The following is a 21,328-nucleotide window of genomic DNA, read 5'->3' as shown; positions in this document are numbered from 1 at the left end:
ATCTGCCGAGTGCTGGTTAGCACAGGAATGTCCATACAGTAAAACAAGAAATGCAGGCTGTTTTATGCTTTGGTAGTCAAATTTACATATGCTAACTTTCCATTTCTGCACTTTTTCCTCTTTCAGTACTTTCTTGAACTGACTTTCCCTTAAACCTATGCAGTAAAAATGACAGTTGCTATTACAATTAATGTTTATGCAATTTTTATAACAGATTTAGTATCTAAGCCTGATTATTTTATATTTGGATTTAATAACAGATTAGCATTAGATAATCCTCCATCTGTTCTAATGCTCTCTCTCTCTCTCTCTCTGTACATTGGTCAGAAGGCCGTGGAAACTGTTGTTAGCATTCCATGGGAATCAAAGAGATGTTTTAAAATGTTTTAAGAGTTGCATGTAGAATACAAAAAGCATGCAATTCTGAGACATATCATCCTGTAAGATATAAATAAATTAAAGATACCAAAAAATTATATATACTTGGTTTAATCCATTATCCAAGTGTAAGCAAAACAAAGTTTGCGCCTGAAGTATCTTTCAGGACTGGGACAACTTGGCAAAGGTGGTATAAGTTCTCATCACTTGCCTCAGTATCCCATAATGCAAAGCACATCTTGGGAAATGTATAATGCTATGCATTAAGGGAAGGGTCACTATCCAGACTGGTTTCTACCTTCACTGAGGTCTCATCAGTGGGAGCCAGACCCAGAAGTGGTGATACTGAAATGGAAGTAATGGTGAAGTCATATTTACATATACCAGTTGCCAAAAGGTGTCATACCTTATTATTAAAAATACTCGGGATTAGAGATAGATAGCTGTTGCAAGTTTTTCACTTGGTTATATCATAAATTAAAAATACAAGTGAATAATCAAGTTAAATAACCAAGTTCTAAACCTATAGAACAAGTGAAACATTTAAGCTATTTAGGCACAATTTTTCGTGAAGATGGCAAATTAAATATGGAAGTAGACAACAGAATTAGTAAAGCTGATATGGTAGGGAGAGAGCTGAATAAATTTATATGGAATAAGAAAGAAATTAGTCAAAACACTAAATTAGCTGTATACACGACAGTGTTCAAACCAATTTTAACTTATGGATCTGAAAGGTGGGTTAGAAATACTTGATCAAAGACTGGAGATCACAGATATAAGAGTTCTGAGAATGATTAGTGGAGTGAAAAGACCCAGAGGAAGGACAAGATGTAAGTGGATTGATACAGTAAAAAAGTGCCTTAAAAGACAGAAATATAAGATCTGACAATGTTGGAGTCTTGGCAGATAACAGATTAATTTGGAGGAAAATCGTTGATCAGAGTTAGTAATGGTGTAACTTTTTCATGTAGTACTATCGTAATTATCCTATACATCCCGTGAGGGTATATATAAGGAATTTGATGATGATACACATACATACATTTTTTTTTGAGTCAGAAATTATTGACTATGTTTAGTTATCTTACATTAGCTACTAAGGTGGAGTTTTTTAGAATTGTCTGTTGTTTATTTGCCATTCTCTAATCCTGTACTGGAGATGCCTACGACATTGAAGTAATAATAAATTTTTTACGTGAGTTTTCCTCTGTTTAGTTTGCTGATGATATAGCTGTATTAGAGGATTAACAGGATTTAAAACAGCTATTATTTATGATGGATGATGTTTTAATCTGATTATGGACTTAAATACAGCAATAACTAAAATAATGGTGGCAGGTTAAAAGACAAAAATAAGATCGATAAAATAGTGATTAGAGGTAAGAATATTGAATAAGTAAAATCATTCATATATCTTGGAAGAACTATTCAAGAAGATGGAAAATATGAGTTGGAAATCCAAAAAAGAAGTGCTATGACAAAAGAATTAAAGAAAAGAGATCATTTATTACCGGGCAAGATAAGTAAAGACATACAGAAAAAGATTTATAAAAGCATTTAATTTCAAAAGGTGGTTATGAGACTAGGAGACTATAAAAGAAGAAGACCGGAAAAGAATTGAAAAATTTGAAGTGTTCTATTGGAGAGTACTGCCAGGAATAAAATGGAGAGAAAGAAAAACTAATGAAGAAGTCTTGAATGAAATAAAACAGAGTTGAGTACTGAAGAAAGCAATCATTGAAAAAAAAGATGAAATTCTTTGGAGACATAACAAATGGGTTATAAACTTATAACAAGGTAAGATACCTGGGAAAAGAAGGAGAAGACTGCCAATATATACATTCTTAGAGGAGGTGTGTAGATCAATCGGAAGAGATTATAAGCTACTAAACAGGAAAGCTGGAAATATGACCGGAAGAGGGAACTCTCCATAGAGACAGGAACTGTCCCTTACCATCATGATGATGAAAAGTGCAATATACAGCCTTTTGCCAATCAACAGTCTTCCTGTGGCATGGCTTGTGTTGACTGGCTTTTTTTTTTTTTTTGAATTAAAGCCTAAGCAAATGAAGCAATGAGAACAGTCTATTATGTCTGTAAATTGTGTGCACTCTTCTAGCAAGTTTACATGCTTTTTTGGATGAAAAACCTAAGTTTCATGGATGAAAATCCCACTTCATACGAGACCAGCTGACTCGCCACTAAATGTGGGGGGAACCTTATAAAAAGTTCTTCAAGAACTAAATAGGATTCAAATTTAGGTCATTCCAACCAAAAGACATCATCAAAATCAAATGAGCAAGGAAAAGGCTCCCACTAAAAGAGTTCTGGCAAAACAGCAAGCATTTCTAATAAAAGCATATCTCTTATTAGAAAGATATGCTTTTATTAGAAAGCTTGAAAGAAATACCAACTAGACTTACTAGTGATAACCTTCATAAGGGGGAAATATCTCATGATTATTGGAGGCCTGAAATGAATATGGACATGTTTGGCCAATAAGTAAGGGTTCCTGGCTATCATTCATTGCAGCCACCTCTACTGGAGGAGCACAACAAGGCAGTTTCATAGGCCAGCTAACTGTTACATAAGACACAAAGCCGACTCTAATGGTAATGCAACAGGGATCATGATTAGATAGCAGATAATTCTTTTTCCATTTAAACATAATTTGCTAGAATATGCTATGAGGAGGAATGCTTTTGATTGATTAATGTTTTATTGGTGCAAGAACAGCCAAGGTCATACTGCACCAAAGAAAATGTTACAGCAGCACAGAAAGTAATAATAAATAGTAATAAAGTAATGAATTAGTAAATAATATGTACTGTACTAAAAGCAAATTTAAAAATTGTAAATTAAATAGTTCAGTATCTACACAAACATAGATTTTACACTCAAATGTGCTTAAATAAATAATTCTTTGTAAAAAATTTAAAAGTTATGCAATTTGTCCAAGTCTGATAACATCTGCCTGAGTGGATTAGTAGTGGCTCAGCTGGATTAGTAAAAATTCTGTTCCTCTTGTGTCAAATTGTGAAACACATGCTGCATTTTTCACCACTAAAGTAGGTCATCAGCCCAGCCCTTAATAAATAAGAATGTGCAAAAAAATTGTGACAGGTTCTCTTGCAATTTATTTGTCAGTGCTTCCTGCTATGAAGACTGCCATTGGGTAATTAGCTTTAATCTTATAAGCTGTCTGAAGTCTGTGTATATATGGGACTGTCAAACAGTATATGGAAAAAGAATAAGTTGATCTAGTAGCTGTATCTGCAATTCTCATTTTCTTTAATTCCAATGATCCAATAGAACATCAAAATTAAGGATCTTCATTTTATAGATCAGTTGTAAAACCTCATAAAGCACTGGATGTAGATTATGCACAACAGATGAGATGCCTGCAAAGTATTCAATGAGTCTGAATAAATGACACATCTTCTAGTTCTTTTTTATATATGTATATGCACAAGTTGAGTGGCATACATCTCTACTGTATAATTACTGCAATTAAGTGAGATCTGGAGGGAGAAAATAATGTAAGAAAACACAGCAGCACAACCAACAGAGGTGTCGGATCTTGAACTGACAGCATAGATTGGCAAGAAATCAGAGTGGGCTACTCTGTGTGCATTGAACAACTGAAGGTAGACAGATGGAGTGGGAGAGTTCTGTTGTAGAAAAAGTGAGAGGTTACAGGATGAAATGAAAACTTGCTATGGAGGAATATTATGTTTGGTGCAGGTAATGTTGTCAACATTCATGCCAGTAGCTTCCATAATCCCTAACACACATATCTAGGAGACATATTATAGTCTGATGAGCTGCCCAACACAGAAAATATACTAGTCTACATAGGATGATCTGGAAGAAACTTTATTTTTAGGACACAGATAAGAGACAACTGTGTTTGTCTAAGCATTAGATCAGGTTCATTTTCTTCAACATAAAGACTGAGTGGGTTATATGCAAAAAGCACCAGTAGCTATTCACCCTGATGATGAAAGGAATTGAATCATTGGAGCATTCTCTCCCTTACAGAACTGTAAACCTATGAGCTATAATCAACTGACCATACAAGTGCATGATGGACAAGGAACATCGATCAGCATTCTATTTCAACAGAGAATAGAATGTGAAGGAGATTCAATGTGTTTCTGCACTTGTCTTTAAGTTGATGAAAATGTATAAAGAATGTAGGCTGTCTGATAAGTAGCACCCAGAGGCCTAAGAACTTGGCCTCTGGTGCTACTTGAATAAAACTTCGTCCTATTCTTAAATCAGGATCTGAGTAAAGGATATGTTTTCAGCAGAAGTGTACACAGACAGTTTTATCTGCCAAAAACCATTACTAAGAAACTTATGAAGAGACACAGTTAACTGTTTATTAACTGTGTCTCTTTTTTTTATTATCTTCATGGTGTAGGAGTGACAGTAAATTGTGAAGTCATCAACATAAACAGCATTATTTACTTTGGGAGGAAGCTGTTCAGTGAATGAATTAACTCTGATAGCAAAAAGAGTGAAGGAGATTCAATGTGTTTTTGCATTTGACCTTAATTTGATGAATGTGTGTAAAGAATGTATAAAAAAGGTGTCTCCTTCAGACCAAAATTAAAGAAGTCTTTTAATATGCCATATCTCCAGGCTGTGTCATATGCTTTTCCCAAGTCAAAGAAGACTGAAACCATCATTTGAGGAAAGCATCTCTTATGCATGCTTGTAAACAGACTAAATGGTCCAATGTTCATCGACTGTAAAAGCCACACTGTGTTCAAAAGAGGCTTATTGCTTTCTAAAATCCCAGAGTAGCCATGCATTTACCACTTTTCTAATTTACAAAGACAGCTGATCAGAGCAATAGGTTGATAATTGTTTGCTCGTGTTAGATTCCTTTCCAGGTTTTGGAATGTTTTCAGTCTATTGAAAACTGACTTATGCAAACAATCTGGTAAGTCCTCTTCTTGAGTCTTTTGCAGCACAGTAAGAGAAGGAGATCAATGGAAGATGTTTTATCATCTCATAGTGGATGTCATTAGGACCTACAACATCATGACAGTAGAAATGCTCTTTGTTATTTCCTCCTTAATGAAAGGCTGACTGTATAGCTCTGGCACATTGGTAGAAAAGTTTAGCAGATATTTCTTTTCTCTTGTTAATCTTTCAATATTAAAAAATTCAGGAGGATAAGAAGCTGTTGCTGAGATTCTAGCAAAGTTATCTCCCAAAGTGTCTGCAACACAGCTTTAAGATCAGCAAACAGCACATCTATTACTTTCCAAGGTAGATAAGACAGTGCATTGTATATCTGCTTTTCATTTCCCATATTTTATCCCATATAATTTTTGCACTGGTTGTTAGATAAATCAATGATATAAACTGATCCAAGACTGTTATTGACTAATGTCTCAACATAACGTGCTTCGGCCCAAGCACATTTAAAGGCTATTAGATGTGATGTGGTAAGGTACCTATGAAATATACCGCATCCTCTGTCTACATCTTTTTTGGTTGCTCGATACTCTGGATTCCGCCACAGTCTTTGGGTAGAATGAAAATCGAGATGATGTTTTCGGAATTACAGCTGTTGCCACATAGACAATACAATCAATGACTGACTGCTTCAGCATTAAATTTTGCAAGATGAGATAAAGTATGGTATGCCAGTCAACCTGGCATACTTTATCCTACATGGATGTCCACACAGGCATCCATGTAGGAGAATGTAGTTCCTGTGAAGACAGTGAAAATAACAGAAAAATTATTACTCCAATTATTACTTCCACTACTCATTTGGGATGAGCAGCGGAAAGATGTCAGGAGAGCAGATTGTAAGATTTATTACAGGATATGAATGGGTAGGCATTTGGAAAAAGGTACTGACTGTTATTAGGAATGGTAAGGCCATGGTAGTGAAGCATGCACTCAATGATACAACCTCATCTACTTGTGTTGACACTACCCCAAAGAGTGATATATGTCCAGGGGTGAGCTATGAAAATTTTAACAAAGGGCTCGCATCGTCGAGCAAAAAAAAAAAAAAAAAAAAAAAGGAGAAGGGTAAAAATAGCACATGTGCTTATTTTATTTTCAAACTTGGGTGCATTCATTATAGAGGAGTTGAAACAATAACTCCAAATAATCTATACACTGCCAAATAGACCAATTTTTGTTAGGTTACCGTACGAGTTTGTTGCTTAATGTTTCAAAAAAAAATTTTTTTTTTTTTTTTTTTTTTTTTTTTTTGAAAAAATAACAAAAGTTTTTGGGTTCACATGAGCCCCTTATAGCTCACCACTGGATATGTTCATTACAATCACCCATGAGTGGTATGGGCTGAGGCAGTTGCAATAAAAGATTAGCGAATTCAATTTCATTTAAATCACTAACACCAGTGGCAAATAAATGGAACATCAAGAACTTTAAAAAGGGTTCACATGAGCCCCTTATAGCTCACCACTGGATATGTTCATTACAATCACCCATGAGTGGTATGGGCTGAGGCAGTTGCAATAAAAGATTAGCGAATTCAATTTCATTTAAATCACTAACACCAGTGGCAAATAAATGGAACATCAAGTTATGCAAGCTGCAACTGCTTCCAGAGCAGTATTAAGCTGGACATTTTGGAAAGGAGTATGACTCCCCACTAGGATAGCTACTCCACCATGAGAAGGGCCATCTAGTTCTGTCCTTACAAAAACAGTAAAATGTCTTAAGGTTGGATCATAACTGGTTTGAAATGTGTTTCCTGCAGAAGAAACTTGCTATCAATATGATGCTGAAACCCACCACAGTCTTACACTAGAAATTTTCCTATTGTTTTGGCTTGGTAGGGTTGTCTGATTTCAGAGATGTTGAAGTCTTATCTCTGTCAGGCTTATATTTATCTATTGATTGAAGGAAATATGGATGTGTGTGTGTGGGTGGGGAAGTATGTGTATATTTTTACTTCCCTCACTCACACAAACATTCCGAGTGGTTAAAACTCTTAAATTCAAAATAAAAAGAGAACACTGTAACTAAAGTCCTAAATCTAGCTGCATGTAGATGCAAACATCAATGTATTTTCTCCAAATCAAAATAAGAAAAACACTATGGCTACACAACTTCTTTACAATCACATAAACCAAAAGATAGTCCTATGTAGACAAAACTTCTGGAACCTTAGTGTTACGTCGTTGTTTCCCTATATATTTTACCTCTATTGTTCTCCTTGCGCCTACTGAGATCTAGCTTCTAGACTGACTTTCTGGGGCTGTTTCTCTCTTCGAGCTCTGACGAAATTTATTTGTTAATGCTGCGCCAGTCAGAACTCTAGGATAGAAATTCTTATCCAAAGAAACTTTCCCAGAATTCAAGTAATACCTTATATAGATTAAGTAGTTAGGTAGATTGAGTTCTCAGTATACAGTCATGGCCTTGACAATCTTAAATTCTCCTTTTTTCCTCTAAAACATAGGTTCAATATTTTCGTGAGTGGTAAAATTCAATCTCTTACTCAGACAAACTAAGGTATACATGGGAAAACATATTTATTATTTATCTAAGAACATCACAATTTAAACAACAAATGGTAATCAAGCAAACCAAGGTTAATACTAAAATACAAGTAAAGCAGGGTAATAATAATCAAACAGACAGGCTATTCAAACACACCCATGAGAATCTTATGTTCATCTATATTACAAACATGGATGTCGGCATTAAACTAGATACTGCTACTAACGACCCATACACATTAAACTTGGTCTAGACAACTTATGAACGTAGACTACCAGTCCAATTCGACTAACATAACACAGGAAATTGTCTCAAGATTTTCTCTTTCTTCTTTTCTAAACTCTGTCCAATTTACACCTTCGTCACAATAGATAACACATAAATAAAAAGGAAGATTTGTACATTACCACCTTGTTAGATGATTCCTTGATCCTGCCGTCTGCTCTTTGTTATAGGTTGTACCTGTACGATGGATTGCCACCACGTGCTCGTCCCGAATTCGCCACTTGTTTCTCCTGGGCTTATGAACTTTTTGCGTTGCCGTTTCTAACACGATTTATCTTCAAAGGAATCCTTTGCTGCTTTCTCATCAGTTAGATCTGCACCGATGGTCTAAAACTCAAACACTGCCGTCATCTCGTGCTATATTTTCTTCGATTCGCATCGCTCAGCATCGGGAAACATGCTGCCGCTTTGCCGACTTCACACATCTTGTCTCAGGCATGCTGATCCGCTCGGGAACTTCGAGCAGGAGACCCATGGGGAGGGCACACGTGACCAGGGAACACCACAGGAACCAGGAGAAAAACGTAAAAGGAAGCTAAAAAAGGAGATCCCTCTCAACAATGTGAATCCATTTTAAACTCCATTATAGCGCCCTCTTTCCGCACTCCAAACTTGTCTACGACACTCTCCCATTTGCTGTCTCCGAGTGACTTCACCTCCTTGCTATAAGCGCATCACTTTTTTCGGGGAATGCAAATTTCTTGCGCCTTCCACGAATGCCTACTCATTGTTCGTTATGTCATCTTTGGTGGTCAAACTGCAACCTTTGAACTTTCGTTCGCACAATGATACACGACTTTATACATGGCATATTTTAACATTGATGTTTTTGACAAATTAAGATTCCATCTATATTAGACAATAACTTTAAACATAGTACAATTTAATATTTATTTCCTTCTTCGATTTCATTTTAATTAAGGATTCAACCTCCTCCTTTATATTTTAATTCCTTTTTAAGCAAAGTTAATATCAGCATCTTCACATATTATGTCTGTTTTGCCAAGAGTACAAGTGTGCTTTTGCTTGATATTGTTCTTATTGTTAAATCTTGAATGGAGCAGTTCTATTCTAGATAGAGTCATCATTCAAGATCTAACATTAGTCTCTTGGCCTACTAGAAAACTTTTATTCCTTCTTGAGTTCACACAGGAGAAAAACACAAAACAAAAATGCTCTATATGAAGCAACAGAACAGTCAAATTTTAAAATCACAGAACACCGAAGAAAACATATCTGGCCTCATCCAATGCACTTCCATAACTTCACTTTCTACATGAAAGTAACAGCAAGCTCCATTGAATAAACTACTAAAAACTCACCACTTTAGAATGAATTAACTTTCTGTATGAAAGTCTCCACATTCTTCTTGAAACTATAACAGATCAACACTGCAGAACACTCTTTGCCTTCTATATGAAAGCATCTGAAGAAATAAAAAACCACATCTACAGTTAAAAATCACTTATCAGACTGAGAATCCTAAATAAAACAAACTTTACTGGGCCTATTCTATACAAACTGGAAATCAATAAAGTTCCTTTCAGCTTCAACTAAAATAAATCCTATATGAATTAATGACTATTAAAAACCCCACACTTATCTCTTTATATGAGGCTATCCTCATTCAGTCTTCTATGTCTAACTTTTCCTCTTATTTCTGTCCAGTCTTTATATATTTTATATATTGTCTTTATATATTGAAGACACAGAAACACCACAGTTTTCTCCTGCTGTGTTGCTTTCTTACTCCATGGATAGCTGAATGCTTAGTAATGTCAATAACGTTCCTTTCTTCCATGCATGCTCGAAAGTGTAACTGAGAAACTTCTATTCAAGTCCGCCAGCATGTGCAGCCATTACTGCTTTCCAGTGTTGAGCTTAAAACAACAAAGTTCCTTCTTCACAGTGCAGGAACGTTTTATTTAATAACAATTTCACAATAAAACAGCCAGAATTTATAGCAGTTCTTCATTTCATTTCATAATCTTCTATGCACTGAGCTACGTAGGTTCATTTAATCACTTCTGATAATATACCAGAAACTTTTGCTTCACTCCCTATTGACAACATATTGTAAATAACATTTGCTTAGATAAACATCAACCTTACAAACTTTTGATGGCACATACAAAATTACAATTAAGCTCAATAACTAATTTTAATAAATTTATTTCACATCTTAGAAAGACTTCATTAGTTAAAGATAAAAATAACATCTCAAATTGTCTTGCTTATAACATGCAAAAACAAACATGTTTAACTAACAATAAAATAGTACATTACTAATTTCTTAACTTTAATTGTTTTTATATTTTTAAATTGTGGGATATCAGCATTTTAATACAGATACCCTACAGATAGCTAGCATTCATCTCTTCTTCTGGAAAAATGCTTAATGCATCATCTGACATGTCAGGATTGTTTGATGAGTTTAGTTTACTTTCAGTGGATACAGAAGCATCCATATTTCTATGAGGAACGTCTGATGGTTTATCTTTAGGCGAGATACTTGCCATAATCTTCTTCATGAGTGGGTTCTTATCAAATGGGATCATTTTTGGAATAGTTTCAGGAATGAGACTGTATGACTGGCATGCCACACAGATAAGTAGCACGTAAGATCATAAGTTCAGGGATGGGGAAATTATCATATAATAGAATAGACATATGGATTTGAGTTATTATTGATATTTTCTTAATTGTCATCTTTTCAGCATAAGAAGATTTCTATGCATCCTGATATGATATATTTAGTAATGCTTTTATCTTTTGTATTTCTTTTTCATCCATCTCTGGCATACATGGGAGTATAGTTTGCCCACAGTTGCGAGAACTCTAGCTGGCACAGTACCAAGAAGAGTCATTTCATGTTGAAGGGGAGAAAGGAATAAGGTGATATACAAATTCATCACCAACACACGAAATCATGTGCTTTATACTTAAATTTTCCAACTGTTATACAAGCAAAATAGTCACCACTTTAAAAATTAGAATTTTCATAAAAGAAAGGCTAATTTTCCAATGTGTAATAATAAACACCCATCCTACAAAACACATTGATTACCCTATTATCGGAATGGATAATAGGGTAATCTTCTGCCATGCATAGAAATGTTGAGGGAGGGTCTCGCATCTGACCACAGATGCGAGACCCTCCCTTGTCATCCAGTGATGGTTAACACATTAGCTTTCTTTGAATAGCAAGATTTATTCTCATGCTCTTTACTACCACATAGGGCACAGGAAGTAGAGCCATGACAGGCAGTTTGGACATGCCTGTATTTCTGACATTTAAAGCATCCCAGTGGATTAGGGATGTACAGCCTAACAGGACAACTAAGATGCCTTGCTTTTACAGATGGAGGTTTAGATGTACCAAAAGTAAGGATGATGTTCCTGGTTGGAACCAGGTAACCATCTCTACGTATCAGAATGCACTCATATCAGTCACTTCCTGATCTTTAAGCTCTGAACATGTTTCCTCATTTAGAACATTAAGATCCCATTCTGATATCAACCTCTAGAAAAGTTAGTGATTTATGAGGTGTTACTGTAATTGGTATTCTACCCATTGATGTTGCACTCAGAAAGTTTTCATATTGTTGCTGACATGATGTTTCCACAAGGATATCACCAGATCATAGTTTTTAAACTGCTCTGGGAAATCCTGCCAGTCTTTCTAAACCATTTTGAATCACCAATCAACACCAATCAACTATTTTCCCTATTGGCTTTTCATCTGTTACATGGATGATGAGAAAAACTGAAACATTTAGAATGTTATCACGTGTTTTGTTTTTTACTTCTGTAATCAAGTGATATATTTACAGGTATCAGTACTTGGTTGGGAAGTTGTGAGGGCCCCTGAAAAATTTAAGGATGAAAAATTCATGCTCAAAGGATTTTCTGTTCAGCACCAGAGCTCCCCACCCACCATAGAGCAACAGATGGATGTCCATTCACTGACAAGCAATGACTGTGTTTGGGAGAGGAATGCCAGAGCGACTCTAGACACCATACAGGAACCACAGTAAGCCCTGAACCCTGATCCCAAGCCATGGAGTGGGAGATTTACAGCAACACTGTTGACCCTTGCAGGAAAGCCCACTAGCCAATGATTCTGGCCTGGCATTCCAGGACTGCTTGTCATATTGATGTAAAGACCAAAGTAGTGCAGCACTACCAGAATCCCCCCCCCTTTCCAGATGTTAGCAGGTCTTGCCACATGGCAAATACAGCAGTGGGGCATGATCCAGCGATGGTGGTCTGGAAGATAGGATAGCATAAAAGACTTAGGAGAAGTAGAGCAAAGAATATGGGAAGAAAAGCACAGAATAAGTGGAGGAATAAAAATGGCCAGTATCATCACTGGGAGGTCCCCCCTCCACCACAGACAGGTGCCCCATGAGGAGGGGGAAGGATGCTGTCGAGATCACATTACCGAAGGAAGATTGTATTCTATATGGAAAATGCAGATTCAAATGAATCTATATTGCCCTACCATCAACTATGTAAAGCAAAGAACAAATACAGTAAACCCTCGATTTAACAGAACTAATAGGGTCTAAGAGGTGTCCGTTAAATCGAGAATTTTTTAAAATAAAAATATCTGTAATACTATACTGTAATTTTATCAATATTAGCACTGTAATAATAAAAAAATTGTTTTACACACAATTTTTAACATAATTTTCGCACTTTTAAATAAGTTAATGTGAAGTTAATGTTCGATGTTGAGGCACTTGGTTTAGGTAATCCTGCTTTGAAAAAACAATCAAGTTTTTTTTTGAACTTTTGAATTCTGCTGTTTTTTTATAATTAACTCCCTAAAATTATGAAAATATGTATAATAAAACTGTCGCAGAAAGTCACGCGATGCAATAAAAGAACCAATTACAGTGCAATTGGTGTGATCACGTCCTAATCATTTGGCAAACATGTTTTATGAGTGGTGACTCATTTATGTCAGCTAAATTACTACAGTGTTTTTCCAACATATGATGGCCTATTCACCAAAATTTGTTTTTTTTTAATATTTTTTAAAAAAATTAATAATAAAAAATAACCTGTTAATTTAATTATAAGGAAATCTTGGTTAAAAGCATTTTAAAATTAAGGGTGTTAATTTTCACATCATATACGGACCGGAAATTTTGTCCGTTAAATCGAGGGTTTACTGTAACTATATTATTGATGAGACCATAAAAACTTCCCTCAGAGCATACTACCAGAAATATACATAATATAAAAAAATAAAGTCATTTTAGTCCAACCACTTAGCCCTAAACTTTTGAAGACTAGTGGGCAGCTAGGCACATCCTTAGCTAATCACATAATAGCTAGCCCAAGACTATCAGCAATTTTAATTGTCATCTGGAGAAGGAGAGTATGACAGACAACTTCTGCCATCTCATAGACTCTTATCCTAACAATATATATTACTGCATATAGTGCTAGGATAAGGGAAATCATCCACAGAACTTACACTATATATATATTATAATGCAAGTTCTATAGATGATTTTCTTCAGTTTACAGGAAGAAAAAACCCTACTTGCCTGTGCAAGAAATCGACTTACTCAGGAAGTGGTAAACAAAGTTCTTCTAGTTGGCGACTAGAACTGAACTTAGACAGTCTTTCTTCAGACAGCCTATCTAACACAAAATATATCAAAATTAATGTTATAACATGATTGGTGTTATAACACTTCCATTCCATATCCACTTCAACATTCATGACATTATTATAAATGACATAACATCAATCAACTATTTTTAACTGAACCTCAAATTACAGCAACAACACATTTCACAATTCCTTCTACCACAAGAGCAGCATTTGTGCAATCTGACATTCTATCTCAAAGAATGCCAGATCTTTCCAAAATATTTGAGTTTTCCTAACTCAAGGCTTCTTTGACTTATTTGTGTGCTACACCCTGAAGAATGGCTGGTTGATTGGTTGTTAGAATTGTTCACATGTCCATGAGATATTAATGTATTATGATATGAAATCACACACAATGTGCTCAAGCTCATTTTTCTGATCTGGGAGGAAAAGCAGAGTTATTCCTGAGAGAGGAAAAAAGAAACCATGTGACAATTGATAGGGACCTGTTGCCTTATCTAAAAAATTCAAGGCATACAAAATTCATCCCATTATTTCCAGGATTTGATCGAGGTCTCTGTCCTAGATGAATGTCACATTAAAACCACCACTCAGACACAGAGTACAAATTTATTACAAACATATTATTATTATTATTATTATTCGTGAAACCTCCAAGGAGTCTGAAGCCTCATCGCGGGAGGACACCTACTACTGTCTCAACCACTACACCGAACCTCTACTACGAATCAACGCCATCTACCGCCCACCTCCACCACTACCACAACTAGTATTTTTTGTCTGTAAATTGCGTGTGTTCTGAAGGGCCGATTTGTCTGTATGCGGGATGAAAAACTCGAGTTTCCGGGAGAAAAAACCCTGCTACCTCCGTATGAGATCGGCTAACTCACCTTCGATTGAAATCGTCCAGATAAAGATCCAGAGAATCGAACTTAGGCCTATTCCAATCGAAGGGCACAATGTACCATTGTATACACAAAACAATCACCAGCCACCATGATGTTACATATACACCACTCAACATAATGCTCCAAGCTATTTCAATTCTGAACACTTCATTAAAATCAGAAATTGGTAAGTGAAACAAATATATATCAGTTCATTAAAAAAGTTGCACATGCTAATAATGTTAGAAAACGATTCGTTATTAATTAATTATAATGGACTGAAAGAAAGTTTTACAAACAAAGTGCAGAAACAAACTTATTTCAACTGCTTTCTTGCTAAACAATATACACAATGCTACTTTTTCAGTCCTCAATTCATATAAATGAAAATCTTTGTAATGTAAAATATAAAAATTATCAAATTAAATGATTACAGATTTTATGAAGTACTAATGTGTAAATTTAGGCCTTTAAAATATTGGATAAATTTCAAAGAATTTCTAATTTAATGCACTTGACAATTTTACCTGTAGCGAGTGCTGTCTGTGCATGGATTGATTGCTCGCACAATAATAAAGACATGCTGGAAGTGTGAACGAATATTCTTAGGTGTGAATGGCTGAGCATCTGGCTCTTGGAAGACAACAGTAACAATATCATTACCAATATGACGTTTTCGAAGAAGCTGAAAAGTAATATTTTTTAAGTTTCAAAAGATTAAGTACTATATAATTACATTAAGTACTATATAATGTGACTGCATAGGAACAATCATACAATATTTACAAAGATGGTTTACAGAACTTCCAAAGTAAAAATATTGCAGCACAATAATGAACACAGAAGAAACAAGGTAACTGAAGAGATTGCATGCTGCAAGTTTCATGATTTGAAATTCATGAATTAGGTTGATTTATTTGCATTTCATAGATACAATTGATGTATCTATAAAATGCACATTTTCTAAACATTTATGATTTTTTTTAAGAAAAACTAGAAAACTAGTTTTCATGAGTTATATACATCTCAAAAATCTGTTCCATGATGAGTACAAATGTACTATCCGATGCATGCATCGGATAGTACATTTGTACTCAGCATGGCTCCTGGGCAATGTTTTACAGCTAAGTTATGCAAGAGCAAAAAAGCATGTTCCCAACACTTTCAAATTGGAAAAGGTCAGCTAAGGGAGAAAACCCTAACAGAAAACATCGGCTCTCCAGAATTCCTGGGTTGGACATGGGACTGATATCCCAATCTCAGAAAAACTATCTTGTCATGAAATTTGAAGAAACGATTCTCGTGGAAAGGCTTAGACATTGGTTATGCATTTTTTACTAAGTAATTTAAGGAAATTACAACGTCAACTAGGATATACATTAAAATAAATTTTAATATACTTCAGTATTTCGGCAACGTCACGTTGCCATTTTCAAGAAACTTAAGAACAAGACACATGCACGCAGGCACAACAAACAGTAAATGAGGAAGAAGCAGGAAGCTATTATTTCTCCTAAAGTTCTGATGGTGTCCCCTAGTGGGCAATGTTGGTATTCTTGGGCGATTGGGCTGAAGGTCTTCTGATGTAGGTTTCCCAAATTTGAGGCAGTCTCATGCAGCCAAATTTGTTGAGGTTTGGATTGTTTCTTAGGGCTGAAGCAGATTCCATGAAAAGCCTTTCATATTTGTATTTACTACGGTGTACTATCGTGGCTTTCTTCTATTGGCAGGTATTCAATGCATGGTCAGCAAGACCAGACAAGATGTACATCCAGTTTCACCAATACAGCCACTCTGGTCTTTAGGAGAAATCACCATCAGGACTTAAGGAGAAATAATAACTTCCTGCTTCTTCCTCATTTACTGTTTGTTGTGCGTGCGTGCACGTGTCTTGTTCTTAAGTTTCTTGAAAATGGCAATGTGACGTTGCTGAAATACTGAAGTATATTAAAATTTATTTTAATGTATATCCTAGTTGACGTTGTAATTTCCTTAAATTACTTAGTAAAAAAATTGAAGAAATGATAACTGCTGGACAGACCAAACAATGACAAAATAACAACTGTTTTTAAGACTTTGTGAATTAAAAATGGAGTAACTTAGCAATGAATAAGGAGGGCTGGCAGAAGTTTCCGAAAAAGGCCAGGCCCATACAGGACTGTCAAGCCAATGATGATGATATGTACTATATATGACTCGGGAAGAATATTTTAATCACTAAAATCTATACATGGCATTCTACTAAAATATTGTAAAGGGATCAAATTGATCTTATACACATGCCATCATCATCCTTTGGTAAGTGATATTTCCTAACTCTAAAGTGTCCGTATCCAACAAAGGAGAATGAACAGAGAGAGAGAGAAAGAAACTCCTAATTAGGTTTAATAGAAAGAAAACAGAATAGTTACTATTCCTTATATGTAGAGCATCTCCAAAAAAAAAAATAATAATAATAATAAATAAAATAAAATAAAATAAATAGAAATAAAAGTAAAATAGAACTTTAAAGAAATATAATCTCTGTACTGCTTTCGAACCTCACATAAGGTTGGCTGCCTGCCCTTATCCACTCTCCTAATGATCCACTCCTCCCACTCTGTTCCAGGTTGTACAAGGTTCCTTATTTGTGCAACTGTCATATTATGGACAAATGTCTACAACTGCCTTGAAAAACACAAGAAATGCATCCTGCAAACAACTATTGTCAGTCAGATCAAGCTTAACCATGTCTTGGATACCTTACCCAGAAAAAACAACTATGCTTCACTGTAGCAGTACAAACAGATAGGACTTTTTTTTTTTTTTTTGAATTATCAACAGACTTAATAAACAACCTAATCTAAATAAATAAGGTTGTGTTTCTGATGTGACATTCACATCAGAAAGTGTTTCTTAGGTTTATTATACCGAAAGGACTTCTCATTACCATTTGTGTGCCACTCCTGTGTCATGTGGGTGGGCTAAACTGAAAGAAAGTTAATACAACATATTAGTTGCAACTCTTTCAGTAGAATTTTACTGCTGCTTCTGCATAGGGACTGGCAGGGGGCCTCACTGACACAAAGCTTATGTCATGTTAGTTTTAACTCTTTGTGTAGAATTTTATTTGAAGTTAGCATTTGAGCTCTGTTTAAATGATAGCAAAAATTTCAAATGCAATCTAACAAACACTTATTTCATGTAATTGTTTTTAGTTAAATGCTGTGTTTGGCAGTACAACAAAAGGTTTTGCTTTATTTAGTCTATGCAGCATAGTTTCTGTAGCAAGTGACGTGTTTCATTGGTTAGTGCAGTTTTTATCCCAGTTGTCTCTAATTGCACTATTTGTTGAGAAATATATTACACAGATATTTGTCAACAAATATCTTTGCTTATTACTGCATATGTCTCTGTAGCTTATTCAATGATACAATAAAAGTACTTGTTTTTCTTGAATCAGCTGTATAGTGACTGGTAGTGATTTATATTTTGCAAACAAATCCCTTTCCATCTATTCATAATTTTTTTTTTAATTATGCCCATCATAAATGCAAATATGAAAGTCTAGAGTTTACAAGATCATGTATTCTTCACTCTACCCCTAGATACCTAACACAAATGCACATATAATATCACATATGGAAATTATTCATAATCCATTTTACATTACTGAAAGTATTTTTTATTCACGCCTATTCTTTCTCTTCCTAATATTTGCTATTCTTTACATCTGTTAGTAAATCAAGTATAGTAACTAAGATTCAAATATATCATTCTCTTAAATTATTGTTTTTTAATGTATTCTGAAAAGAATGTTCCTTTTCAAGTATCCCCTTCTTCTCAATGCAGGATAAGTTACAATCGAAAAAACTGTTACTAAAAGTGACATTCCTGACAACACGCAGGAACAAAATTGCTGGTAATTTCATTCAATTCACCAGATGATTAGATTTGCAGCAAGCAAGCTACTATCACCCTGACACCAGTGTTTAAACTTCTCTAGAATGTGAGAAACATTAATTCTTACACCTCCTGAACAACATCCAAGTCAAGCTACCACTCCTTAGAGATCCTCCCTCTTAGGCCTTCAGGCTCTTCTAACCTAACATCTTCCACTTATTGTTTGGATTTCTTGTAGATAAACTTATAGGTTGGTTATATGACTTTGAATTTTTCAAGAAATGATAACATATACTAAAATATTAATTAAAAACTTTAATCAATACCTTCCTGTACTTCTGCAATGTTAAACTGCTATCTTCTGGAAACATAAAACTATGATATGTGCACGCAGGCACTAACAACTAGCAAATGAGGCTGAAGAAGGCAACTGGCGTTGGTGCTAGAGGCCTAAAGGTGTCCCCTAGTGGCTAAATTGGGTTGTCTTGGCTGTTGGGCTGATGTTCTAAGGATGCAAGCTTCACAAATTTGGGGCAGTCTCATGCACCCAAATTTGTTGAGATTTGGGAAGTTTTCAGAGCTGAGACTGATTCCAAGAACAATCTTTCATATTTATATTTGCTACAGTGTAGTAAAGTGGCTTTCTTCTAATGTATTCTGTGTTGGGTATCTAGTGCATGGTCCGTAAGTCCTGAGTGGCTGTAGTCTTTGTGTTTGGAAATCCTGATATTAGCTGTCCTGCCTGTTTAGCCACAGTAGGACAGTTTATAGCTGCAAGGGATCTGGTATACTCCAGGTAGGTCTAGAGGAAGTGGCTGGTCTTTGGTGGAGCAGATAAGGAATGCCAATTTCTTATGTGGTTTGTAACAGGTAGTCAGGTCATATTTTTAGGATTTTTGCGAGCTTTTTAGAGGTGCCCCGGATATACAGAATGGTGATGGATTTAGTGTAATTTCTGTTAAGAAGGGGGGGGGGGGGGGCAGCTATAACTGGTTTTTATATTTTCTGGATTTTTTGGGAGGTTATAGCCATTGGCTAAGAAGGTGTTAAGGATATGATTAAGTTCAGTAGTTAGGGAATTGTTGTATGAACAGATTAGTTTTGTCCTGTTATACAGGGTTTTTATAATCCTGTATTGTTGTGTGTGTGTGTGGGGGGGGGGGGGGATTTGTTGGTGAATGTATCTACCTGTATGGGTTGGTTTTCTGTAAACAGAGAAAGCCAGGGATCCATCAGGTTGGCATGTAATCAGAGTGACTAGAAAAGGGAGACTATTGTTGTTTTCTTTTTCCAAGTTTAACTGGATTCTGGGGTGTTGATTGTTTAAGTGTGTTAGGAAGTTATGGAGTGTGTCTAAGCCATATTGCCAAATAGAGAACACATCATCCACATAGCATAGCCAGACAGTGGGTTTTTGTGGAGGCTGAATTTAAGGCTTTTTCTTCAGAAGTCTCCATAAAGAAATTTCTTTGGGGAAGGAAACCGATGGCTGTACCCTCTGTCTGTTTGTAGAATTTTCCCTGCCAAACGAAATAGCCTGAGTTCATGGTGAACTGAAATAGGGCTGAGATATCGGAAAGAAATTTGGCTTGGATGAGATCTAATGTATCTTTGAGTGGGACATTTGTGAATAAGGAGGAGACATCAAAAGTGACCATTATGTCAGTGCGTTGGAGTGCGAGGTTCTCTTTACTGGCTTTATTTAAGTGGGCTGCGTTTTTAATGTGTGGTGATGTGTTGCCAGTATAATGTGTAAGCACTTTGACTAAATGTTTGGCTAATTTGTATGTGGGGGATCAATGCCATCCACAATGGGTTGTAATTGCACATTCTGCTTATGGATTTTTGGTAGTTTAGTTTAAGAGTTGCACCAGGTGGTGGTGGTGGCATGATGTGACAACTGTCCAGTACTGAGCTTTTTCCTGTAGGCTTCAAACGAAAAATTACCTTCAAATGAGAAATTTTCTACTAATTTCTCAGTAGAAAAACAATTTTCTACTGAGAAAAGAATGTCTCTAAAGGGATGTGTCTTTTTCTACTTCTAAGGTTGTGTGTGGTGAGGTCTAGAGATGAAAGGTTTTAGTTTGCTAGTCACTTGTCACTTCCTTGGGCCAAAAAGTAACCTTCTTAAGGAGCCTTTGGAGTGTTCTGATTTGGGAGCTGGTGGGATCATATTCAGTGGGGAGATAGGTAGAACGATCTAACAGTAAAGTTGAAAGCTTACCTGTGTAGTCCATTTGGCTGAGAACCACAGTGGCATTTCCCTTATTCGCTTTGGTGATTACTATTTTGCTGTTGTTCTTCATTTCTCGTAGAGCTTTTAGTTCTTCTTTCAATAGGTTGGTTTTTGGTGGTTTAGCTTTGGTAAGAACTCCAGCTACATCCAGTCTGATATCATTAGCAATATGGATGGGCATGTTGCAGATACCACGTTCTATTTGTATCATTATTTCTTCAGATGGTATTGTTTTCAGTGCTACAAGAATTTGTGGCCACGTGCGAGTGGCTGAGAGCGTCAGGGTAATGAAAGAAAGGTCAATTACAGTGTTGAGCAGTATATGAGGTTGGGAGGCAGAGTTCTTTTTTAGGCTTTCAAACTTTTTTATGTGCCGACATTATATATTTACAAATTCTTTCTCTGCTGAAGCGCGAGAGACATCTGAGAGGATTGTCCAAATGTCGTTGCTCAGCATAGTGGTAAGCTCTTCCTCCAACGCACAGATAGCTTCATTTATGTCGGCCAAGAGAATGCGGGGTA

The 21,328-nt window shown here is 35.7% G+C and overlaps 1 protein-coding gene across 4 annotated transcripts in view; it reads right to left on the bottom strand.

The window, feature by feature from the left end:
* The window catches only part of LOC150102608 (signal-induced proliferation-associated 1-like protein 2), a 485,410-nt gene that overhangs the window by 258,444 nt on the left and 205,638 nt on the right, over positions 1 to 21,328 (bottom strand). For all 4 annotated transcript variants that reach the window (XM_090398858.1, XM_090398862.1, XM_090398859.1 and 1 more), the window contains one exon: positions 15,216 to 15,373. In XM_090398858.1, coding sequence (XP_090254984.1) covers positions 15,216 to 15,373 — 158 coding nt within the window. The remainder of the gene's footprint in view (positions 1 to 15,215; positions 15,374 to 21,328) is intronic.

Source organism: Typopeltis vanoorti, chromosome 10 (assembly GCF_054136105.1).
Source record: "Typopeltis vanoorti isolate ZY-2024b chromosome 10, IOZ_Tvanoo_1.0, whole genome shotgun sequence".
Lineage (NCBI taxonomy): Eukaryota > Metazoa > Arthropoda > Arachnida > Uropygi > Thelyphonidae > Typopeltis > Typopeltis vanoorti.
The sequence above is the reverse complement of the archived record's forward strand: the minus strand, read 5'-3'. Positions and strand labels throughout refer to the sequence as shown.